This window comes from Coregonus lavaretus, assembly GCF_964263955.1.
Source record: "Coregonus lavaretus genome assembly, contig: HAP1_SCAFFOLD_6140, whole genome shotgun sequence".
Lineage (NCBI taxonomy): Eukaryota > Metazoa > Chordata > Actinopteri > Salmoniformes > Salmonidae > Coregonus > Coregonus lavaretus.
Genome location: NW_028165608.1, coordinates 6,566 through 32,500, shown reverse-complemented (window position 1 = coordinate 32,500; position 25,935 = coordinate 6,566). Strand labels below are relative to the sequence as shown.

The window sequence follows — 25,935 nt, the reverse complement described above, 5'->3', positions numbered from 1 at the left end:
AAGAGGATGCACGTTACGGTACAGAATGTGTACACGTGTGGAGGAATCTGGATGGAGAGTTTATTTATCCTCTCCTCTTCCACCACTGAGCCAGAACATTCCATTAGTGGGCCTGCTCCTCTTCCACCACTGAGCCAGAACATTCCATTAGTGGGCCTGCTCCTCTTCCACCACTGAGTCAGAACATTCCATTAGTGGGCCTGCTCCTCTTCCACCACTGAGTCAGAACATTCCATTAGTGGGCCTGCTCCTCTTCCACCACTGAGTCAGAACATTCCATTAGTGGGCCTGCTCCTCTTCCACCACTGAGTCAGAACATTCCATTAGTGGGCCTGCTCCTCTTCCACCACTGAGTCAGAACATTCCATTAGTGGGCCTGCTCCTCTTCCACCACTGAGTCAGAACATTCCATTAGTGTGCCTGCTCCTCTTCCACCACTGAGCCAGAACATTCCATTAGTGGGCCTGCTCCTCTTCCTGCGGTGTTGGAGGATAGCTTGTCTAACTGTGTCAAGTGTTCTGCCAATATACCTGTCAGAGAGAAGAGGTTGATTAAGGACAGACTCAGCAGATAATTGCAACTATTCTCCTAAGCTCACTCCTACTCACCTGTCTTCAGTTGGCATGCTGTGTCCTGCTCCTAGTCACCTGTCTTCAGTTGGCATGCTGTGTCCTGCTCCTAGTCACCTGTCTTCAGTTGGCATGCTGTGTCCTGCTCCTAGTCACCTGTCTTCAGTTGGCATGCTGTGTCCTGCTCCTAGTCACCTGTCTTCAGTTGGCATGCTGTGTCCTGCTCTTAGTCACCTGTCTTCAGTTGGCATGCTGTGTCCTGCTCCTAGTCACCTGTCTTCAGTTGGCATGCTGTGTCCTGCTCCTAGTCACCTGTCTTCAGTTGGCATGCTGTGTCCTACTCCTAGTCACCTGTCTTCAGTTGGCATGCTGTGTCCTGCTCCTAGTCACCTGTCTTCAGTTGGCATGCTGTGTCCTGCTCCTAGTCACCTGTCTTCAGTTGGCATGCTGTGTCCTGCTTTTAGTCACCTGTCTTCAGTTGGCATGCTGTGTCCTGCTCCTAGTCACCTGTCTTCAGTTGGCATGCTGTGTCCTACTCCTACTGGTAAAGTGTTCCTCTACAGGTGTCTGTGGCAGCATGTTACCTCAGCTCTGAGATCAGTAATAATGTTAAAGTGTTCCCCTACAGGCGTCTGTGGCAGCATGTTACCTCAGCTCTGAGATCAGTAATAATGTTAAAGTGTTCCCCTACAGGCGTCTGTGGCAGCATGTTACCTCAGCTCTGAGATCAGTAATAATGTTAAAGTGTTCCCCTACAGGCGTCTGTGGCAGCATGTTACCTCAGCTCTGAGATCAGTAATAATGTTAAAGTGTTCCCCTACAGGCGTCTGTGGCAGCATGTTACCTCAGCTCTCAGGTCAGGAAACATTGACTCCGCTACAGAGCACAAACATTGTCTGGAGGAGAGGCAGAGAGCAGAGGGCCGACAGAGAGCTGCCTCCAACACACCCTGGAAACCCAAGTACTTCATCAAGGAGGTGAGGGACGAGGACCTACGCTGTCAACCTCTAACATTACCTCTAAGTTTGAGTCAGCTTCCCTGGTCTTGTCTTTAATGTTTGTTCACAGTCAACATTATTTCAAAGAGCCAGTACTAAATTTTTTTCCTTTTAATCTCTCTCTCTCTCTCTCTCTCTCTCTCTCTCTCTCTCTCTCTCTCTCTCTCTCTCTCTCTCTCACAGGGCGAGGGCTGGGTGTATCACAACCCCTTGTGGAAGACTCACTGACGAGGGGAGGGGCCTCGGGGGGGGAGGGGCAACATGCCAGCTGCCAATCACAGCACAGCGAGCGGCCCGCTGGTGGTCATGGCAACACACACAGGGGACCAGCTAGCCAGCCAATAGAGAACAGATCAGAAATACAAGGGGGTGTGTTCCAAATGATACCCTATTCTCTGTACAGTGCACAACTGCAAAAGGAGTGCACTATACAGGGAGCAAGGTGCTGTTTCAGATGTGCCCAAGGACTGTCTTGGATGAGGAGATTACGCCTCAGTCAGCTCATGAAGAATGAGAGGTGCCAAAGACTGTCAGAGGGACAGGAACCACAGTCGGGACAGCGAGCTCACCGAGTTTCCTATCAGAAGCTGACCTGCTCCAGGAAACTCTGCGGCCATTTAGGAGACGGACCAGGTCGAACCAGGAAGAGGTTGGGAGGGACAGAGGGTGAGCGTGATCGTTGGTGATCAACGACAGCTGAACAATTATGTAGCTTTTTGATATACAGTACAATCCAAATACCAGGAGAATAGATTATATTCACATACTACTTCCTTCTTCCTTCACTTTTAATTTTTTTGCACAGATACTGTAGCATACTGTAGCTGTCTCCAATGTTATTAGCCTATAGGCCACAGGAGAGGTTGTCCTTCCAGCTGTCTCCAATGTTATTAGCCTATAGGCCACAGGAGAGGTTGTCCTTCCAGCTGTCTCCAATGTTATTAGCCTATAGGCCACAGGAGAGGTTGTCCTTCCAGCTGTATGATGTATGTAAGATCCAAGGATATATGATTTGTTCATAATAACACACAACACCATACATACTGTATAGAGAAGAGTCTTCCTTCAGCCCTTCTGTGGTATGACACTTGGACACTGTGCATAACAGCATACCACAGTATAGAGAACACCGTATCCTTCAGCCCAGAATGGAGAATGTAATCAGAGGTGAACACTGCTATAATGTCAAACTTAAAGCCACTTCCCCAGCCCAAACCAGCCCTCTCAGTATTCACACTAACATTGTAGTGATTGTAACCATGAAGTAGCCCGGTGCTCCAGTCTGTTTGTCCTTTATATGGCCGAACCTTGAAGAGATCTTTATATGGCTTAAACTTGAAGACATCTTTATAGGGTCTAATTTATAACCTTGAAGAGCTCTTTATAGGGTCTAATTTATAACCTTGAAGAGCTCTTTATAGGGTCTAATTTATAACCTTGAAGAGCTCTTTATAGGGTCTAATTTATAACCTTGAAGAGCTCTTTATAGGGTCTAATTTATAACCTTGAAGAGCTCTTTATAGGGTCTAATTTATAACCTTGAAGAGCTCTTTATAGGGTCTAATTTATAACCTTGAAGACATCTTTGTAGGGTCTAATTTATAACCTTGAAGACATCTTTATAGGGTCTAATTTATAACCTTGAAGAGCTCTTTATAGGGTCTAATTTATAACCTTGAAGACATCTTTATAGGGTCTAATTTATAACCTTGAAGAGCACTTTATAGGGTCTAATTTATAACCTTGAAGAGCTCTTTATAGGGTCTAATTTATAACCTTGAAGAGCTCTTTATAGGGTCTAATTTATAACCTTGAAGACATCTTTATAGGGTCTAATTAGTTACAACTCCAACCGTATCCAGGAGGTACAAATACCATGTGACACCGGGGTCCAGGAGGAATCCACCCGGAGATAATCTGTATTTGGACTCAGAACTACTTTTTGATAAACAGTTTATCTTACATGATTTACTCCCAAGGTACCCTACTGTTCATTCTCATATAAGTGTCCCAAATGGCACCCTATTCACTATACTGTATAGTCCACTACTGTTGATGCTAACTGGGATCATTGGGATGACCCTACCAATTTTTAAAGATATGTAACTTTCAAAATACAGAAATCATCCCCATATGATGCATTTTGCATCGTATGACGCAAAACGCAGCATCATACGATGCAAAATGCATCATACAGGGATGATTTCTGTATCTTGAAAACTTGATTGATGACAAACCAAACATTTTGGGACTATGTCAACAATGGACTAATGAAACAAATACCAAAAGATCGTTTTTGGGTGGAGTTTTCCTTTAACTGTTTTACATTTGAACTTCAATGTGGTGACAACAGAGTTGGATGTCCCAAGGATCCCCCTTAGCATGCACTCTTTGTAGACAGTAGAATGGAGGTAGGAGCTCTAGAGGTCATTTTATCAGTAAAATGGGTATGTGAGAATCTATTAACCTTTTCACACTGTCGTGCCGATCAGAACCAAACTGCTGACTCGGATAGCTTCCTTTCACATGGTCCTTTCCAGCAACTATGGTAGATGTGGAACCAGGCCAGTCCGGTTTGGCTCAGTGGTGTGAACAGCTCTCCAACTCCTCTGTGGAACCAGGCCAGTCCAGTTTGGTTTGGCTCAGTGGTGTGAACAGCTCTCCAACTCCTCTGTCCTGTCAGTATAAGATCAATAACCTTTTGAGTATGAATGTTATTATGTGAGTGTGAAGTGCAACACTGCAGCGTACGTCATCAGTCACTGAGCTTTGACCAAACACCTTTTGTGTGCTTCCCAAATGGCATCCTTTTCCTCATACGGCTCTGGTCAAAAGTAGTGCACTATATTGTGGATAGGGTGCCGTTTGGGTCGCAGCTCTCGTCTTGTCCACCTGCGTAGAACCTATGCAACACTTGTCTAAGACATGGGACAGCCAGGGGCTGGAGTTTCCATATATATATTATGTAGTTTAATAAATATCTCATCACGATCTGTGGCTGATCTGTTTTTGGCAGGTTGTCTGTGGTGTGGATTGCTGATTTAGTCTGGAAACCACTGTGAATACCATCTCTCTGGTTCACTATTGTCTCAGTTAAGTGAAACAATAGTGAACCAGAATGATATGAAGTTTGGATTTCGGACTACTGATGACTGGGTTTGATGAGAGATGTTTGAGGCCGGTAGAAAACACAAATGAAAGTAGCTCTTCTCAGGTCTCAAGAATATAACTGATCCTAGTACTGAATCTCATGCAGACATGTTGTCTAAAATGTAAAAATGTATGTTGTAAAATATCTCTGCAGCAAACTAACACTAACTGGCGGTGAGTGCTGCCATCTAGTGGATCCTAACAGACATACACATGTACATTTGGAATCTTCCATGAGAAGACGGCAGGTAGCTTAGTGGTTAAGAGCGTTGTGCCAGTAACCGAAAGGTCGCTGGTTCTAATCCCCGAGCCGACTAGGTGAAAATTCTGTCGATGTGCCCTTGAGCAAGGCACTTAACCCTAATTGCTCCTGTAAGTCGCTCTGGATAAGAGCGTCTGCTAAATGACCCCCAAAAAAAGTCAAAGCCGTGTTGGAGTGAGAGGAAGATCTTTGACAAAATGACACACAGAGCCAATTTAATGCAACCTCTTTAATTCAAAAAGGTATCTTTCATTCTCACACCCACCAGCATCCATTTCATTACAATTGATGGAATAAACCTTGACTTAAGAAAAAAATTATACAATTTCTGCATTTCATTCCTGATAGGACACTACTTTTTTTTTTCGATTAGCCTTCATCGTTCTTGTAATAAATACCCTAGAGAGGCCGCATCCAAAATGACACCCTATTCCCTATTTAGTGCACTACTTCTGATCAGGGCCCATAAAGTTCTGGTCAAAAGTAGTGCACTACATAGGGAATAGAGTGCCATTTTGTGACGCAGACAGAGTCTCGGACTCAGACGATATGGTTTTCTCATAGTAAGCTGTTAAGGCCAATACAGTCCTCTCCGTTTGTATACAGACTGAGCATAGCATTCTACCTGAACAGAAACAAAAGCAGAGCGCCGAGTTAGTTAAGTGAAAACCATATATAGAGACGACTGGTGAAAACTGACCAGGTCATCATGAGAAATAAAGAGAAACCGATTGAGGGGATACACGTTGAGGGACAGGCTGGGCTTAGATTCGACATGGGTGTCGTTAAACCATGGAGGGAAACTCCTGAAAATAAGCACTTACGTGCCAGAGAATGCATGCTACTGGTTACCTTTAAAAACAGAACGGTGGCTGGAGGACAAGGAGCAGTACCGTTGTGGCTAAAGTGCATCGGGACAAAATGGACAATCTTAGCATCTTAGGCTGTTTCACTGCAGCTTATTCCAAAAAACCTAGAAGAAGAGATGTTTCAGTCGTACTAAGAGCATCGAGCCCAGACAATCTCACGAGGAAACGAAAATAACAAACTACTAAAATCTAACGTATCATGAAGTCCTTGTTGTATTTCTGTTCTCCGGGAATTATAAGACGTGTTGTTACAGGAAATCTACGGGGATTTAAAAAAAATCTGTTTATTTGACTTCGCCATAGTGTGACAGATTGACACCTGGCCAACATATACATGAGACCAAAATCAATTGAGACTGACAGGTAGTAGGTACCAAACAATAACTGAGCATGCACCGGGAACTAAACCATCTCTGACTCCACATTACATCAAAACTCCTTTCAAAACTCCTCTTTCATCTGTTTTTTAAAGGTAACTAGTTTAGTTCACACCCTGAAATAGTACGGAATGTCTTTGGTGCCACTGACTGATTCCAAGTCAGTTTAGATTGAATGAGTTTGATCTTTGTGTAGTTGTTTTGTTTGTTAGTTTTTCCCATAAAAAAGGCACCCTATTCCCTACATAGTGCACTACTTTTGAACAGGGCCAATAGGGAATAGTGTGACATTTGGGGATGCAGCCTCTGTCTGGATTGGTGTAACTTTAAGATGGCTCCGCCTCACAGCAACATTCAAGTACAAAATAAAAAGGTCAAAGGTCGTCGAAAGGTCAATAGGTCAAAGTTCAGTTCCTCAGGTTAAAACCCGAACCGACAGAGGGAGGTCATCGGAACTAGCCAACACCCCCAACAGAGGTCACAGAAGGGTTATCATAGAACCTCCCGTTACCACGATGATCATCATTGACCTGGTCGTCCAGGTAACAGGTCTCTCCAGACCATTGGTTGGTGTTCGTTATTCTTCTTCTTGATTGGTGGATTACTTGCTTGTTGTGTTTTGAATGATTTTTTACATCTCTCTCTCTCTCTCTCTCGTCGTTTTTAGGGTTAAACTGATTTCTTGTTGTTCAGTTTCTTGCCTTTCTTGAGAGCAAGTTTGTTCTTCACGTGACCACGCTTCCTCTTTGCCGTCTGCAATGAATCAAATCAAAAGAACATTTAGATGAGACAATAGATCAGAAACACTTCTAGCCCTCTAACCGTAGGCATTTAGCACTCTGATAGGTTAGATGGAATTTTAGACTATTATTTTATATGTATAAACATGATCTAGGGTGCAAGGATGAAGGGGTAATTGATTCTGGACAGGGCCAAGGATGAAGGGGTAGGGGTAATTGATTCTGGACAGGGCCAAGGATGAAGGGGTAGGGGTAATTGATTCTGGACAGGGCCAAGGATGAAGGGGTAGGGGGTAATTGATTCTGGACAGGGCCAAGGATGAAGGGGTAGGGGTAATTGATTCTGGACAGGGCCAAGGATCAAGGGGTAGGGGGTAATTGATTCTGGACAGGGCCAAGGATGAAGGGGTAGGGGTAATTGATTCTGGACAGGGCCAAGGATGAAGGGGTAGGGGGTAATTGATTCTGGACAGGGCCAAGGATGAAGGGGTAGGGGTAATTGATTCTGGACAGGGCCAAGGATGAAGGGGTAGGGGGTAATTGATTCTGGACAGGGCCAAGGATGAAGGGGTAGGGGTAATTGATTCTGGACAGGGCCAAGGATGAAGGGGTAGGGGGTAATTGATTCTGGACAGGGCCAAGGATGAAGGGGTAGGGGGTAATTGATTCTGGACAGGGCCAAGGATGAAGGGGTAGGGGTAATTGATTCTGGACAGGGCCAAGGATGAACGGGCAGGGGGTAATTGATTCTGGACAGGGACAGCAGAATCATTCACCAGCGCTCTCCAATTGAGAAGAGAGAAGCAATGGATGACCCTGTTCCTGATCTTGATCCTGTACCTTTTTAGAGGTGTACTTCTGCCTGCTGCTGTTGCTGCTACGGGGACTGTGCTCCAGGGGGTCCCTGTTCTCCTCCTTCTTGACCTTGTAGATCCGGACCAGCCAGTGCTCTGAGGTGAACGCCTCCTCCAGGTGTTTCAGCTTGATGTCCTTGTTACCGATCTCAGCGTTACGCGTCCGGTCGAAACCCGGCGGCGTCCGGAAGTCCAACTGGGGGGAGGAGAGACGGTCAGGTGGTGTAAGTGTTTGAACTAGAGGTAGCTGTGTCGGGGCTTGAGATCCCTGTGAAGTAAACTAGAGCAGCTGTGTCGGGGCTTGAGATCCCTGTGAAGTAAACTAGAGCAGCTGTGTCGGGGCTTGAGATCCCTGTGAAGTAAACTAGAGCAGCTGTGTCGGGGCTTGAGATCCCTGTGAAGTAAACTAGAGCAGCTGTTTCGGGGCTTGAGATCCCTGTGAAGTAAACTAGAGCAGCTGTGTCGGGGCTTGAGATCCCTGTGAAGTAAACTAGAGCAGCTGTGTCGGGGCTTGAGATCCCTGTGATGTAAACTAGAGCAGCTGTTTCGGGGCTTGAGATCCCTGTGAAGTGACACTAAATGCATGCATTAGGCCAAAGTCCAAGTTACAAGCACAGGTCTCCAGTTAGGATTCATCTGTAAGTGCACACATCCAGATGAAGTGATATTATGTGACCGGGTTAAGGTTAGGGTTAGGATTAGGGTGATACGGCAGAGTAGAGCATCTCTTACCTGCATCTCTCCAAAACGGTAGTATGACATCTTATACATGAGGCAGTTGAGCAGGATGGGGGACCCCTCTTTGTCCACCCTAAACTCTCCCTGGGGGGTGAAGTAGTCACTCTCCTGAGGAGGGAGCATACAGACAGACAGTTTAGTACACTCATCCTGAGGGAACATACAGACAGACAGTTTAGTACACTCATCCTGAGGGAACATACAGACAGACAGTTTAGTACACTCATCCTGAGGGAACATACATACAGACAGTTTAGTACACTCATCCTGAGGGAACATACATACAGACAGTTTAGTACACTCATCCTGAGGGAACATACATACAGACAGTTTAGTACACTCATCCTGAGGGAACATACATACAGACAGTTTAGTACACTCATAATGAGGACAGAAACTCCTTAGAGACTCATCCTGTTTTTAACCAATTAATTGTTCGTATTTAACTTAACATAGTCTTTATGCACAACATCATGACAAAGCTATTGAAAAAAAAGACAACCATAGAAATTTAATTATACTTCTATGGACTTCACATCATATGTAAGTGGCCAACTTTCCAAGTACTTGGTATAACCTCACCTCAACCTGAGATCCTTCTATAGCTCACAGTTTACCTCACAATCCTTCTATAGCTCACAGTTTACCTCACAGTCCTTCTATAGCTCACAGTTTACCTCACAATCCTTCTATAGCTCACAGTTTACCTCACAATCCTTCTATAGCTCACAGTTTACCTCACAATCCTTCTATAGCTCACAGTTTACCTCACAATCCTTCTATAGCTCACAGTTTACCTCACAATCCTTCTATAGCTCACAGTTTACCTCACAATCCTTCTATAGCTCACAGTTTACCTCACAATCCTTCTATAGCTCACAGTTTACCTCACAATCCTTCTATAGCTCACAGTTTACCTCACAATCCTTCTATAGCTCACAGTTTACCTCACAATCCTTCTATAGCTCACAGTTTACCTCACAATCCTTCTGTAGCTCACAGTTTACCTCACAATCCTTCTGTAGCTCACAGTTTACCTCACAATCCTTCTGTAGCTCACAGTTTACCTCACAATCCTTCTATAGCTCACAGTTTACCTCACAATCCTTCTATAGCTCACAGTTTACCTCACAATCCTTCTATAGCTCACAGTTTCCCTCACCTCACTCTGCAATCCTTCTATAGCTCACAGTGGGAGTTTCAGCTCACCAATACTTGTGTTTTTTTTTAACATGATGGTTTAAAGGCTGCCGTCTCTCACCCTGACGTCTTTGGGATGCTCTCCCTCTGCGATCCTTCTGTAGCTAACAGTGGAAGCATCACCTCACCACTAAAGTCATCCTCACCCTGATGTCTTTGGGATGCTCTCCCTCTGCGATCCTTCTGTAGCTAACAGTGGAAGCATCACCTCACCACTAAAGTCATCCTCACCCTGATGTCTTTGGGATGCTCTCCCTCTGCGATCCTTCTGTAGCTAACAGTGGAAGCATCACCTCACCACTAAAGTCATCCTCACCCTGATGTCTTTGGGATGCTCTCCCTCTGCGATCCTTCTGTAGCTAACAGTGGAAGCATCACCTCACCACTAAAGTCATCCTCACCCTGATGTCTTTGGGATGCTCTCCCTCTGCGATCCGCACCATCCACAGGAACTTGTTGATGTCATCACCAGAGTAGCCAATCACACCTCCGAAGATAATAAGCACATAGTCCACATCCAAAGACCTCATGATCTCATACGCTGCACTCTCATTGGACGACATGGCCTTGCCCACCTGAACACACACAGAGAGAGAGAGGAGGGGGAGGGAGGGAGAGAGGGAGGGAGAGAGAGAGGAGGGGGAGAGCGAGCGAGAGAGACAAAGAGACAGAGAGAGGATGAATAACTAACACATGTCCACATGGTGGCGCCAGAGGCACATTCTTATTTTGCTTGCATCCTGTAAACTATGTTGAGATTTAAGACCTATGTGAAATTGATTACATTTTGATGAATTAATACATTTACTGTTTGATTGATTGATCGATTGTGAGAATAATGCGAAATGCAGTTTAAAATAAAGTTTGATTCATTAATTGACTGATCAAGATCCAATAATTGATGGGAGATCGATCCAAGCAGCTGCAGGGGAGATCGATCTCTGATTTCACAGGTAAGATGATTTCAAAGAATAAATGGTTACATGTCCCTTATATAGTGGGAGTTGATAATACTAATCGTATTGTTTACGCAACAGTTATTTCATACAAGCAACAGTTCCAGAACACAATGGCCTTGTCATACCAGGAGTCTATGAAAGGCATAACATCACAGTCCAACACAGAACATATCCCTTGAGAAGTTACAACAGCTCACTCCAAATTCTGCCACCACAATAGTGTAATACTCTTTACCAGTGCTATATGACTGTTGTTCCAGGTGTTGTTGTCCACTAGCGTGGTCCGATTGGCCATCCCCGCTATCTGGTAGCCATAGTCCCACCACGACATCACTCTGGCCTGCTCCTCTGTGTTCTGCCTTAGCCAATAGTAGGCCTCGCGGAAATCATCCAGAATATTCCTCGACCTGGGTAGAGAAGAGTGGAGAGAAACATAGAGAGAGAACTCATTTAAGGAATGCTATCCCATAATGCCATCGCCGAAAACACCATATTTACATCTTCTTATCTTCTTCTGTGGTATGGTGAGAGAGAGAGAGAGAGAGAGAGAGAGAGAGAGAGAGAGAGAGAGAGAGAGAGAGAGAGAGAGAGAGAGAGAGAGAGAGAGAGAGAGAGAGAGACAGAGAGAGAGAGAGAGAGAGAGAGAGAGAGAGAGAGAGACAGAGAGAGAGAGAGAGACAGAGAGAGAGAGACAGAGAGAGAGAGAGAGAGACAGAGAGAGAGACAGAGAGAGAGAGAGAGAGAGAGAGAGAGAGAGAGAGACAGAGAGAGAGATAGACAGGAGAGAGAGAGAGAGACAGAGAGAGAGACAGAGAGAGAGAGAGAGACAGAGAGAGAGAGAGAGAGAGACAGAGAGAGAGACAGAGAGAGATAGAGAGAGATAGAGACAGAGAGAGAGACACAGAGAGAGAGAGAGGGAGAGACAGAGAGAGAGAAGAGAGAGAGACAGAGAGAGAGAGCGAAACAGCGAGAGAGAAACATCGCAGGAGAGAGAGAGATTAGGAAAACGCCAGTTACAGAGGAAAGTAATCAACAGAAGAGAGTGAGTCGACGTGTGATCTTACCCATCGTTGTTGTAAGAGGCCAGAACAACACTGGGGCTGGAATATGCGTTACTGGTGACCCAGGTGCAGTGGACGGCGAACATCATGAGCAGCATCAACATCAACATGGTGACGATGCTCTTAATGTTCGGTCCCAGACCTTCCTCTGCCTTCTCCTGCTCGGAGACATGTTTACGAACCTCCCTGCCTGCAGAGGGAGACAGGAACACACAGATATAGTCACACGTTAGTAAAACCCCTGCAAATATGCTACGTTTCCTCAAATATCAGAACCCCAACAAAAAAAAATCCCTCTTTTCATGCTGTATATTAGGTAAACGTCACCAGCTCTTACTGACATCAAAATGAGATCGTCATCAATTGTCTCGAGAAATGAGTAAACAAAATCTAAACCAGCAGAAGTAGTGTACTATACTGAAGGGTACACTGAATACTGACTATACTGAAGGGTACACTGAATACTGACTATACTGAAGGGTACACTGAATACTGACTATACTGAAGGGTACACTGAATACTGACTATACTGAACTGTACACTGAATACTGACTATACTGAAGTGTACACTGAATACTGACTATGCTGAAGGGTACACTGAATGAATACTGACTATACTGAAGTGTATAGTCAGTGTTTCGGCCGAGACTGTCCCTGAGGACGTGTTTTTCTCTGGCTGGAGGTAAGTAGGTAAGTAGGGGTAAGCTACATGTAGTGTTGAGTAAAGCTTAACCATGTATTAGATCGTAGGTAGGTAGTTAGCTGTAGTTAGGTATTGTATTTATTGTAGGTTAGTATTGTTGTTATTGTAGCTTTCCGTGGGTAATTTGTGGGTTAGTTTCGAGGCATGAGGCTAGCTAGCTAGCGGGTAGCTATTGGTAACGATTAGCAACGCTGGAGAGCTGGTTCCAACGGTAATGTACTCCTACCCAACGTTTAACTTTTGCTTAACCATGTATTAGATCGTAGGTAGGTAGCTAGCTGTAGTTAGGTATTGAATTTATTGTAGGTTAGTATTGTGGTTGTAGTAGCTTTCCATAGGTAATTGTGGACTAGTATCGAGGCACGAGGCTAGCTAGCTAGCGGGTAGCTATTGGTAACGATTAGCAACGCTGGAGAGCTGGTTCCAACGTTTAATTATTATTATTATTATTTTTTTTTTTTGCTGCGTTGTGAAGGGAACTCGACACGGACTTGAATTGTCTGTTTGGTGTGCTGACACACTCTTGGCAGTTTGTTGTGGCCAGGTGTTGATGCTAAGTTGTGTGTTAATGGATGCTAGCTTGCAGGTTGGCTACGGCGTCATAGCTAGGCTTCGTGGGTTGTTATGGGTAGTTACTGTGTCTTGGCAGTGTCCTCGGCCGTGCCAGCTGTAGCACGAAGCTAGCTAGCTAGCCGTTCTTCAAACAGAGTCGACACAGTGGCCATTGCTAGCTACCCAACATGACCATTTGGCTGTACTGTAGTAGCTAACCACAATTTACTTGTCCTAGCTAGCCAACGTCTAATCATTGCTGCGTCATATAAGGAACTTGACACAGACACGAATGATCTGTTTAGTGTGATATCACAATATTGGTGGTTTGTTGTGACCAAGTGTTGGCGCTAAACGGTGTGTTATTGTTATTGGATGCTAGTCTGCTAGTTGGCTATGGAGTCATAGTTGGCTAGCTGAACAAAGTGGGTTGAGTCTACTCCTTTAAACATTGAACCGCTGTGGTTCACAACAATTCTGATTTCCAAAGGCGGAAGTTGGGAGAGTTTTTGTTCGGGTGGTTCAGTGAAACAATTTTAGTTTCCGAGCTAGAAGATTTGGTGAGGGAGGCCCTGCTCTCTCCACTCCCAGATGCTTAGCCCATTTCATTCCGATCTCCTCTGCATTTTTGTAGCCATTTGCTACAGCCTGTCAACTATGCCTCTGCCTATCCCTGTTCTCTCCTCTCTGCACAGGCTACACAAACGCACCACACCGCGTGGCTGCTGCCTCTCCAATTTGGTGGTCCCTGCACGCACCACCCACGTGGAGTTCCAGGTCGCAGGCAGCCTCTGGAACTGCCGTTCTGCTGCCAACAAAGCTGACTTCATCCCAGCCTATGCCAACCTCCAGTCCCTCGACTTCCTGGCGCTGACGGAAACATGGATCACCACTGAAAACACCGCTACTCCTACTGCTCTCTCCTCGTCTGACCATGTGTTCTCGCATACCCCGAGAGCATCTGGTCAGAGGGGTGGTGGTACAGGAATCCTCATCTCTCCCAAGTGGACATTCTCAATTTTTCCCCTAACCCATCTGTCTATCTCCTCATTTGAATTCCATGCTGTCACAGTCACTAGCCCATTTAAGCTTAATATCCTTGTCATCTATCGCCCTCCAGGTTCCCTTGGAGAGTTCATCAATGAGCTTGACGCCTTGATAAGTTCCTTCCCTGAGGATGGCTCACCCCTCACAGTTTTGGGGGATTTCAACCTCCCTATGTCCACATTTGACTCATTTCTCTCTGCCTCCTTCTTTCCACTCCTCTCCTCTTTTGACCTCACCCTCTCACCGTCCCCCCCTACTCACAAGGCAGGCAATACGCTTGACCTCATCTTCACTAGATGCTGCTCCTCTACTAATCTCACTGCAACTCCCCTCCAAGTCTCCGACCACTACTTTGTTTCCTTTTCTCTCTCACTCTCCTCCCACACTACTCACTCTGCCCCTACACAGATGGTAATGCGCCGCCGCAACCTTCGCTCTCTCTCTCCCACTACTCTCTCCTCTTCCATCCTATCATCTCTTCCCTCTGCTCAATCCTTCTCCCTCCAATCTCCTGATTCTGCCTCCTCAACCCTCCTCTCCTCCCTTTCTGCATCCTTTGACTCTCTGTGTCCCCTATCCTCACGGCCGGCTCGGTCCTCCCCTCCAGCTCCGTGGCTTGATGACTCATTGCGAGCTCACAGAACAGAGCTCCGGGCAGCGGAGCGGAAATGGAAGAAAACTAAATTCCCTGCCGACCTGGCATCTTTTCACTCCCTCCTCTCTACATTTTCTTCATCTGTTTCTGCTGCTAAGGCCACCTTCTACCACTCTAAATTCCAAGCATCTGCCTCTAACCCTAGGAAGCTCTTTGCCACATTTTCCTCCCTCCTGAATCCTCCCCCCCCCCCCTCCCCCCCTCCTCTCTCTCTGTGGATGACTTCGTCAACCACTTTGAAAAGAAGGTTGACGACATCCGATCCTTGTTTGTTAAGCCTAATGACACTGCTGGTCCTGCTCACACTGCCCTACCCTATGCTTTGACTTCTTTCTCCCCTCTCTCTCCAGATAAGATCCTGCGACTTGTGACTGCAGGCCGCCCAACAACCTGCCCGCTTGACCCCATCCCCTCCTCCCTTCTCCAGACCATCTCCGGTGACCTTCTCCCCTACCTCACCTCGCTGATCAACTCATCCTTGACCGCTGGCCATGTCCCTTCCGTCTTCAAGAGAGCGAGAGTTACTCCCCTTCTCAAAAAACCAACACTCGACCCCACTGATGTCAACAACTACAGACCAGTATCCCTTCTTTCTTTTCTTTCCAAAACTATTGAGCGTGCCGTCTTTAGCCAACTCTCTTGCTATCTCTCTCAGAATGACCTTCTTGATCCAAACCAATCAGGTTTCAGGACTGGTCATTCAACTGAGACTGCTCTTCTCTGTGTCACAGAGACTCTCCGCACTGCTAAAGCTAACTCTCTCTCCTCTGCTCTTGTCCTTCTAGATCTGTCTGCTGCCTTTGATACTGTGAACCATCAGATCCTCCTCTCCACCCTCTCCGAAATGGGCATCTCCGGCGCGGCTCACTCCTGGATTGCGTCCTACCTGACCGGTCGCTCCTACCAAGTGGCGTGGCGGGAAGCTGTCTCCGCACCACGTGCTCTCACCACTGGTGTCCCCCAGGGATCGGTTTTGGGCCCTCTCCTTTTCTCCCTATACACCAAGTCACTTGGCTCTGTCATATCCTCACATGGCCTTTCCTATCATTGCTACGCTGACGATACACAACTAATCTTCTCCTTTCCCCCTTCTGATCACCAGGTGGCGAATCGCATCTCTGCATGTCTGGCAGACATATCAGTATGGATGACGGATCACCACCTCAAGCTGAACCCTGGCAAGACGGAGCTGCTCTTCCTCCCCGGGAAGGACTGCCCGTTCCATGATCTCGCCATCACGGTAGACAACTCCGCTGTGTCCTCCTCCCAGAGTGCGAAGAGCCTAGGCGTGACCCTGGACAACACCCTGTCGTTCTCCGCCAACATCAAGGCGGTGACCCGCTCCTGCAGGTTCATGCTCTACAACATTCGGAGAGTGCGACCCTGCCTTACACAGGAAGCGGCGCAGGTCCTGGTCCAGGCACTTGTCATCTCCCGTCTGGACTACTGCAACTCGCTGTTGGCTGGGCTCCCTGCCTGTGCCATTAAACCCCTACAACTCATCCAGAATGCCGCAGCCCGTCTGGTGTTCAACCTTCCCAAGTTCTCTCACGTCACCCCCCTCCTCCGCACACTCCACTGGCTTCCAATTGAAGCTCGCATCCGCTACAAGACCATGGTGCTTGCCTTTGGAGCAGTGAGGGGAACGGCACCCCTGTACCTTCAGGCTCTGATCAGTCCCTACACCCAAACGAGGACATTGCGTTCATCCACCTCTGGCCTGCTGGCTCCCCTTCCTCTGCGGAAGCACAGCTCCCCCTCAGCCCAGTCAAAACTGTTCGCTGCTCTGGCACCCCAATGGTGGAACAAGCTCCCTCACGACGCCAGGACAGCGGAGTCACTCACCACCTTCCGGAGACATTTGAAACCCCACCTCTTTAAGGAATACCTGGGATAGGCTAAAGTATTCCTTCTAACCCCCCCCCCCCCCCCCAAATTGTAAAGTGGTTATCCCACTGGCTATAGGGTGAACGCACCAATTTGTGAGTCGCTCTGGCTAAGAGCGTCTGCTAAATGACGTTAATGTGCCCTTGAGCAAGGCACTTAACCCTAATTGCTCCTGTAAGTCGCTCTGGTTAAGAGCGTCTGCTAAATGACTAAAATGTAATGTAAATGTATAGTGTTGGTCCCATGTTTCATGAGCTGAAATAAAAGATCCCAGAAATGTTCCATACGCACAAAAAGCGTATTTCTCTCAAATGTTGTACACAAATTTGTTTACATCCCTGTTAGTGAGCATTTCTCCTTTGCCAAGATAATCCATCCACCTGACAGGTGTGACATATCAAGAAGCTGATTAAACAGCATGATCATTATACACAGGTGCACCTTGTGCTGGGGACAATAAAAGGCCACTCTAAAATGTACAGTTTTTTTCACACAACGCAATGCCACAGATGAGGGAGTGTGCAATTGGCATGCTGACTACAGGAATGTCCACGAGAGCTGTTGCCAGAGTGTGGCATGTTCATTTCTCTACCATAAGCGGACTCCAATGTCGTTTTAGAGAATTTGGCAGTACGTCCAACCGGCCTCACAACCGCACACTGTAACCACGCCAACCTAGGACCTCCACATCCGGCTTCTTCACCTGCGGGATCGTCTGAGACCAGCCACCCGGACAGCTGATGAAACTGAGGAGTATTTTGGTCTGTAATAAAGACCTATTGTGGGGAAAAACTCATTCTGATTGGCTGAGCCTGGCTCCCCAGTGGGTGGGCCTATGCCCTCCCAGGCCCACCCATGGCTGCGCCTCTGCCCAGTCATGTGAAAGCCATAGATTAGGGCCTAATGAATGTAATTCAATTGACTGATTTCCTTATATGAACTGTAACTCAGTAAAATCGTTGAAATTGTTGCATGTTGCGTTTCTATATTTGTTCAGTATAAATAGGGAATAGGGTGTCTAGGCCCTGTCCAAAAGTGGTGCACTACAATATAAAATAGGGTGCCAAAGCTCTGGCTACTGCAGTGCAAAGTAGTGCACTGCAGTATATAAGGATTTTAAGTGTACTAAAGCTCTGCCCAATGAAGTGCACTATGTAGGGAATAATGTGCCATTTAGAACACATCCTCATACCTTATCATAGAGGTTTCCAGAGTTCCTTTTGTCGTCCTCATCACTACTGTCCTCTATGGGAGGGCTCTCCCTCTTCATGTCGTCCCCTAGGTAGTGTTCAAACACGCTGGAGAAGGCTATGGCTGACAGCATACACACTACGGGGGTCAGGGTCAGCATTAGACGGACCATCACTCCAGCAAAGTAGACAGCACTGATGGCATACAGGGCCACTAGGGAGTGGGAGAGAGAGCAGGGTTAAGGTTTAATACACTGGGTTAGGGTTTAATACACTGGGTTAGGGTTGAACATATTGGGTTAAGGTTTAATACACTGGGTTAAGGTTTAATACACTGGGTTAGGGTTGAACATATTGGGTTAAGGTTTAATACACTGGGTTAGGGTTGAACATATTGGGTTAAGGTTTAATAGACTGGGTTAAGGTTGAACATATTGGGTTAAGGTTTAATACACTGGGTTAAGGTTGAACATGTTGGGTTAAGGTTTAATACACTGGGTTAAGGTTGAACATATTGGGTTAAGGTTTAATACACTGGGTTAAGGTTGAACATGTTGGGTTAAGGTTTAATACACTGGGTTAAGGTTGAACATATTGGGTTAAGGTTTAATACACTGGGTTAGGGTTGAACATATTGGGTTAAGGTTTAATAGACTGGGTTAAGGTTGAACATATTGGGTTAAGGTTTAATACACTGGGTTAAGGTTGAACATGTTGGGTTAAGGTTTAATACACTGGGTTAAGGTTGAACATATTGGGTTAAGGTTTAATACACTGGGTTAAGGTTGAACATGTTGGGTTAAGGTTTAATACACTGGGTTAAGGTTGAACATATTGGGTTAAGGTTTAATACACTGGGTTAAGGTTGAACATATTGGGTTAAGGTTTAATACACTGGGTTAAGGTTGAACATATTGGGTTAGGGTTGAACATATTGGGTTAAGGTTGAACATATTGGGTTAAGGTTTAATACACTGGGTTAAGGTTTAATACACTGGGTTAGGGTTGAACATATTGGGTTAAGGTTTAATACACTGGGTTAAGGTTGAACATATTGGGTTAAGGTTGAACATATTGGGTTAAGGTTTAATACACTGGGTTAAGGTTGAACATATTGGGTTAAGGTTTAATACACTGGGTTAAGGTTGAACATATTGGGTTAAGGTTTAATACACTGGGTTAAGGTTGAACATATTGGGTTAAGGTTGAACATATTGGGTTAAGGTTTAACACACTGGGTTAAGGTTTAACACACTGGGTTAGGGTTGAACATATTGGGTTAAGGTTTAATACACTGGGTTAGGGTTGAACATATTGGGTTAAGGTTTAATACACTGGGTTAGGGTTGAACATATTGGGTTAAGGTTTAATACACTGGGTTAGGGTTGAACATATTGGGTTAAGGTTTAATACACTGGGTTAAGGTTGAACATGTTGGGTTAAGGTTTAATACACTGGGTTAAGGTTGAACATATTGGGTTAAGGTTTAATACACTGGGTTAAGGTTGAACATGTTGGGTTAAGGTTTAATACACTGGGTTAAGGTTGAACATATTGGGTTAAGGTTTAATAGACTGGGTTAAGGTTGAACATATTGGGTTAAGGTTTAATACACTGGGTTAAGGTTGAACATGTTGGGTTAAGGTTTAATACACTGGGTTAAGGTTGAACATATTGGGTTAAGGTTTAATACACTGGGTTAAGGTTGAACATATTGGGTTAAGGTTTAATACACTGGGTTAAGGTTGAACATATTGGGTTAGGGTTGAACATATTGGGTTAAGGTTGAACATATTGGGTTAAGGTTTAATACACTGGGTTAAGGTTTAATACACTGGGTTAGGGTTGAACATATTGGGTTAAGGTTTAATACACTGGGTTAAGGTTGAACATATTGGGTTAAGGTTGAACATATTGGGTTAAGGTTTAATACACTGGGTTAAGGTTGAACATATTGGGTTAAGGTTTAATACACTGGGTTAAGGTTGAACATATTGGGTTAAGGTTTAATACACTGGGTTAAGGTTGAACATATTGGGTTAAGGTTGAACATATTGGGTTAAGGTTTAACACACTGGGTTAAGGTTTAACACACTGGGTTAGGGTTGAACATATTGGGTTAAGGTTTAACACACTACTCTCTCTGAGAAGTAGACAGCACTGATAGCATACAGAACCACTAGGAAGAGCAGGGGTTAACACAGAGATCCTATTAAAGCGGCATTATGTAACTTTTGAATTCACATAGAAATGTGAGTTATAGATCTGTGATTCTCATTGAAAGCAGGTCTAAGAAGCCCGAGATCTGTTCTATGTGCGCTATTTCTATGCTTCCCGTTCTTAAGTTGAGTTTTTGCGTCTTTTACTTTCTGTTTTGTACACACAACACACACACACACACAAACTAGGGAGAGGCAGAGAGCAGGGTTAGGGTTTAACTCACGGCTGCAGTATTGCAGAGACAGTTTCTAGTTGTTATTGTCACGTGCACTAGCACAGTGAAATGCCTTTCTTGCTGGCTCTTTCCCCAACAATGCAGTAATCAATATCGGTAGTATTATAAAACATTAATGCAAAAGTCAAGTAGAACAAAAACACGAGAAATAGAAATAAGAAGAATACGAGAAAGTAAGTCAGAAATATACAGGGTCAGTTCCAGGGTCAGTAGCTATATACAGGGACAGTTCCAGGGTCAGTAGCTATTTACAGGGACAGTTCCAGGGTCAGTAGCTATATACAGGGACAGTTCCAGGGTCAGTAGCTATATACAGGGACAGTTCCAGGGTCAGTAGCTTTATACAGGGTCAGTTACAGGGTCAGTAGCTATATACAGGGACAGTTCCAGGGTCAGTAGCTATATACAGGGACAGTTCCAGGGTCAGTAGCTATATACAGGGACAGTTCCAGGGTCAGTAGCTATATACAGGGTCAGTAGCTATATACAGGGACAGTTCCAGGGTCAGTAGATATATACAGGGACAGTTCCAGGGTCAGTAGCTATATACAGGGACAGTTCCAGGGTCAGTAGCTATATACAGGGTCAATCAATCAATCAATCAATTTTATTTTATATAGCCCTTCTTACATCAGCTAATATCTCGAAGTGCTGACAGGGTCAGGGTCAGTTCCAGGGTCAGTAGCTATATACAGGATCAGTTCCAGGGTCAGTAGCTATATACAGGGACAGTTCCAGGGTCAGTAGTTATATACAGGGTCAGTTCCAGGGTCAGTAGCTATATACAGGGACAGTTCCAGGGTCAGTAGCTATATACAGGGACAGTTCCAGGGTCAGTAGCTATATACAGGGTCAGTTCCAGGGTCAGTAGCTATATACAGGGACAGTTCCAGGGTCAGTAGCTATATACAGGGTCAGTTCCAGGGTCAGTAGCTATATACAGGGTCAGTTCCAGGGTCAGTAGCTATATACAGGGACAGTTCCAGGGTCAGTAGCTATATACAGGGACAGTTCCAGGGTCAGTGCCAATACCATATTTACAATGTGCAGGGATACTGGAGTGATAGAAGTACAGTGGGGGAAAAAAAGTATTTAGTCAGCCACCAATTGTGCAAGTTCTCCCACTTAAAAAGATGAGAGAGGCCTGTAATTTTCGTCATAGGGACACGTCAACTATGACAGACAAAATGAGGAAAAAAATCCAGAAAATCACATTGTAGGATATTTTATGAATTTATTTGCAAATTATGGTGGAAAATAAGTATTTGGTCAATAACAAAAGTTTCTCAATACTTTGTTATATACCCTTTGTTGGCAATGACACAGGTCAAACGTTTTCTGTAAGTCTTCACAAGGTTTTCACACACTGTTGCTGGTATTTTGGCCCATTCCTCCATGCAGATCTCCTCTAGAGCAGTGATGTTTTGGGGCTGTCGCTTGGCAACACGGACTTTCAACTCCCTCCAAAGATTTTCTATGGGGTTGAGATCTGGAGACTGGCTAGGCCACTCCAGGACCTTGAAATGCTTCTTACGAAGCCACTCCTTCGTTGCCTGGGCGGTGTGTTTGGGATCATTGTCATGCTGAAAGACCCAGCCACGTTTCATCTTCAATGCCCTTGCTGATGGAAGGAGGTTTTCACTCAAAATCTCACGATACATGGCTCCATTCATTCTTTCCTTTACACGGATCAGTCGTCCTGGTCCCTTTGCAGAAAAACAGCCCCAAAGCATGATGTTTCCACTCCCATGCTTCACAGTAGGTATGGTGTTCTTTGGATGCAACTCAGCATTCTTTGTCCTCCAAACACGACGAGTTGAGTTTTTACCAAAAAGTTATATTTTGGTTTCATCTAACCATATGACATTCTCCCAATCCTCTTCTGGATCATCCAAATGCACTCTAGCAAACTTCAGATGGGCCTGGACATGTACTGGCTTAAGCAGGGGGACACGTCTGGCACTGCAGGATTTGAGTCCCTGGCGGCGTAGTGTGTTACTGATGGTAGGCTTTGTTACTTTGGTCCCAGCTCTCTGCAGGTCATTCACTAGGTCCCCCCGTGTGGTTCTGGGATTTTTGCTCACCGTTCTTGTGATCATTTTGACCCCACGGGGTGAGATCTTGCGTGGAGCCCCAGATCGAGGGAGATTATCAGTGGTCTTGTATGTCTTCCATTTCCTAATAATTGCTCCCACAGTTGATTTCTTCAAACCAAGCTGCTTACCTATTGCAGATTCAGTCTTCCCAGCCTGGTGCAGGTCTACAATTTTGTTTCTGGTGTCCTTTGACAGCTCTTTGGTCTTGGCCATAGTGGAGTTTGGAGTGTGACTGCTTGAGGTTGTGGACAGGTGTCTTTTATACTGATAACAAGTTCAAACAGGTGCCATTAATACAGGTAACGAGTTGAGGACAGAGGAGCCTCTTAAAAAAGAAGTTACAGGTCTGTGAGAGCCAGAAATCTTGCTTGTTTGTACTTGACCAAATCCTTATTTTCCACCATAATTTGCAAATAAATTCATAAAAAATCCTACAATGTGATTTTCTGGAGAAAAAAATTCTCATTTTGTCTGTCATAGTTGACGTGTACCTATGATGAAAATTACAGGCCTCTCTCATCTTTTTAAGTGGGAGAACTTGCACAATTGGTGGCTGACTAAATACTTTTTTTCCCCACTGTATGTGTCTATAGGGCCTGCTCCTGTTGGGGTGTGTTTATGTGTCTATAGGGCCTGCTCCTGTTGGGGTGTGTTTATGTGTCTATAGGGCCTGCTCCTGTTGGGGTGTGTTTATGTGTCTATAGGGCCTGCTCCTGTTGGGGTGTGTTTATGTGTCTATAGGGCCTGCTCCTGTTGGGGTGTGTTTATGTGTCTATAGGGCCTGCTCCTGTTGGGGTGTGTTTATGTGTCTATAGGGCCTGCTCCTGTTGGGGTGTGTTTATGTGTCTATAGGGCCTGCTCCTGTTGGGGTGTGTTTATGTGTCTATAGGGCCTGCTCCTGTTGGGGTGTGTTTATGTGTCTATAGGGCCTGCTCCTGTTGGGGTGTGTGTATGTGTCTATAGGGCCTGCTCCTGTTGGGGTGTGTTTATGTGTCTATAGGGCCTGCTCCTGTTGGGGTGTGTTTATGTGTCTATAGGGCCTGCTCCTGTTGGGGTGTGTTTATGTGTCTATAGGGCCTGCTCCTGTTGGGGTGTGTTTATGTGTCTATAGGGCCTGCTCCTGTTGGGGTGTGTTTATGTGTCTATAGGGCCTGCTCCTGTTGGGGTGTGTTTATGTGTCTATAGGGCCTGCTCCTGTTGGGGTGTGTTTATGTGTCTATAGGGCCTGCTCCTGTTGGGGTGTGTTTATGTGTCTATAGGGCCTGCTCCTGTTGGGGTGTGTTTATGTGTCTATAGGGCCTGCTCCTGTTGGGGTGTGTTTATGTGTCTATAGGGCCTGCTCCTGTTGGGGTGTGTTTATGTGTCTATAGGGCCTGCTCCTGTTGGGGTGTGTTTATGTGTCTATAGGGCCTGCTCCTGTTGGGGTGTGTTTATGTGTCTATAGGGCCTGCTCCTGTTGGGGTGTGTTTATGTGTCTATAGGGCCTGCTCCTGTTGGGGTGTGTTTATGTGTCTATAGGGCCTGCTCCTGTTGGGGTGTGTTTATGTGTCTATAGGGCCTGCTCCTGTTGGGGTGTGTTTATGTGTCTATAGGGCCTGCTCCTGTTGGGGTGTGTTTATATATACTGTTCATTTTGTAAAATAATAACACCATTTGTTGTTGATGAAGAGGCATACCCCTCCCCCTCTTGATTTCCCTGAATCCAATATCCTGCGAAACCCTGTGTACTGCTGACAGGGTGATGCCAGTGACAATTACTACTGAGAAACACAAACACCAACCCCTCCATCTCCGTCCGCATAGTCACTTTACCTCTACCCACATGTACATATTACCTCAATTACCTCGACTAACCTGTATCCCCTGTATAAAGCTTTGCTACTGTTATTTTACTGCTGTTCTTTAATTATTTGTTATTTGTCTTCATTTTATATTTTTTACTTATCCATTTTTTACTTAACACTTATTTTTCCTTAAAACTGCATTGTTGGTTAAGGGCTTGTAAGTAAGCATTTCACCGTAAGGTCTACACCTGTTGCATTCGGCGCATGTGACAAATAAAAATTAGATTTGTCTGTACTGGGTGGTTAACACAAAACACCAACCCCTCCATGTCCGTCTGTCTGTACTGGGTGGTTAATGACCTGATGGGCAGAGGAGAGTAGGAGGGATGTAACGACACGGGTTCAAATGTTTAAGATACGAGTGCTTTGGTCCGTGGGACCCCAAACCATACCAATTTTGCATTCATCGGTCTAGAAAATCGATTCAAACATTACGAATCGCCAGTTCACGCTTTCTTTCTACCTTCTGAAAACACCTCTCAGTCCTTTCAGTGTCAAACTAAGCATGTAATTATGTTGCCAGTCGTTGATCTACAGGTCATCGTGCCGAACAAGCCCAGGCAACAGCAGTAGCCCAGTCAAAATGTGCGCTGTGCGAGAGGTGGGCCTGTTCCTGATCTGGCACTTCTGTCTGCTCACCACCTTCAGCATTCAAATGTTTGTAAAATGGCTTGCGCAATATTAGACTTTATGAGATGAGTGACAACCAATGTAATTTGCTAGGTTATTTTTATCAAATGCGCTGTCTAAACTCACTCACTCACACACACACACACACAAACACACACACACGTCTGCTCAGACAGATCCAGCTCAGAGAGGCCAAGCTCATCAGCTCCATCAGCAGCAGATGTTTAATTCAGAATGGAAAATGAATGCGTTTCATGCAACAAATGTTAGCGCATTGAATCATATCGCATCTAACCGAATTGCAACGATTCGTTCCTCTAATCAAACCAAATCTCACGGAATCGTTTCAAACTAAAACATATTGTTCCTGTGTCGTATCACAGCCCATGTATCTAGATACGTATCGAATCGCCTTGAAAGGGAAAGATGCACATCCCTAGAGAGTTGGCTATACAGCCCTGTGTGTGTGTGTGTGTGTGAGTGTGTTGACTTGAATGGTAATGATTGCTGTAGTCATTCTATTTCTATGGTCACACGCACACACGCATTACCATGGCATCTAACCGTAGACGTGCTCGTATTTGTGTGTGTGTTGGCCGCCATGCCATCTTACCGAAGACTCTCTCGTCGTTGATGTTCTTGATGCAGAACCAGAGTCCAGCAGGAAAGGTACAGACCAGGATGTGGAGGTCAAAGAAGAAGGAGACCCAGGTGGTGGGCTGGTGCTCCGAGACGGAAGCTATGATGGGGATGTGGATCTTAGCATACCTGGAGAGAGGAGGAAGGGACAGAGAGAGGAAGGAGAGGGAGAGAGGGACAGAGAGAGGGAGAAGAGAGGAGGAAGGGACAGAGAGAGGGAGAAGAGAGGAGGGAGGGAGGGAGAGAGGGAGGGAGGAGGAAGGGACAGAGAGAGGGAGAAGAGAGGAGGGAGGGAGGGAGGGAGGGAGGGAGGGAGGGAGGGAGGGAGGGAGGGAGGGAGGGAGGGAGGGAGAAGGGACAGAGAGAGAGAGAGGGAGAAGAGAGGGGAGGGAGGGACAGAGAGAGGGAGAAGAGAGGGGGAGCGAGGGAGGGAGGGAGGGAGGGAGGGAGGGAGGGAGGG

The 25,935-nt window shown here is 45.7% G+C and overlaps 1 protein-coding gene and 1 pseudogene across 2 annotated transcripts in view; one reads left to right on the top strand and one right to left on the bottom strand.

Moving 5' to 3' along the window:
- LOC311115679 (oxysterol-binding protein-related protein 10-like) overlaps positions 1-4,558 on the top strand; it is a gene marked incomplete at its 5' end in the record, with an annotated part of 6,466 nt that extends 1,908 nt beyond the window's left edge. The window contains 2 exons of the mRNA XM_084190836.1: positions 1,393-1,546; positions 1,751-4,558. Coding sequence (XP_084046962.1) covers positions 1,393-1,546; positions 1,751-1,795 — 199 coding nt within the window. The remainder of the gene's footprint in view (positions 1-1,392; positions 1,547-1,750) is intronic.
- A 635-nt stretch (positions 4,559-5,193) lies between these two features.
- LOC311115678 (dolichyl-diphosphooligosaccharide--protein glycosyltransferase subunit STT3B-like) lies at positions 5,194-25,627 on the bottom strand (annotated as a pseudogene). Its single transcript, XR_014615348.1, has 8 exons — positions 25,450-25,627; positions 17,814-18,025; positions 11,781-11,967; positions 10,952-11,123; positions 10,159-10,332; positions 8,552-8,665; positions 7,806-8,015; positions 5,194-6,978 (listed from the first exon to the last, which is right to left on the bottom strand). The product of XR_014615348.1 is annotated as a dolichyl-diphosphooligosaccharide--protein glycosyltransferase subunit STT3B-like (transcript).
- Positions 25,628-25,935: the final 308 nt, after the last annotated feature.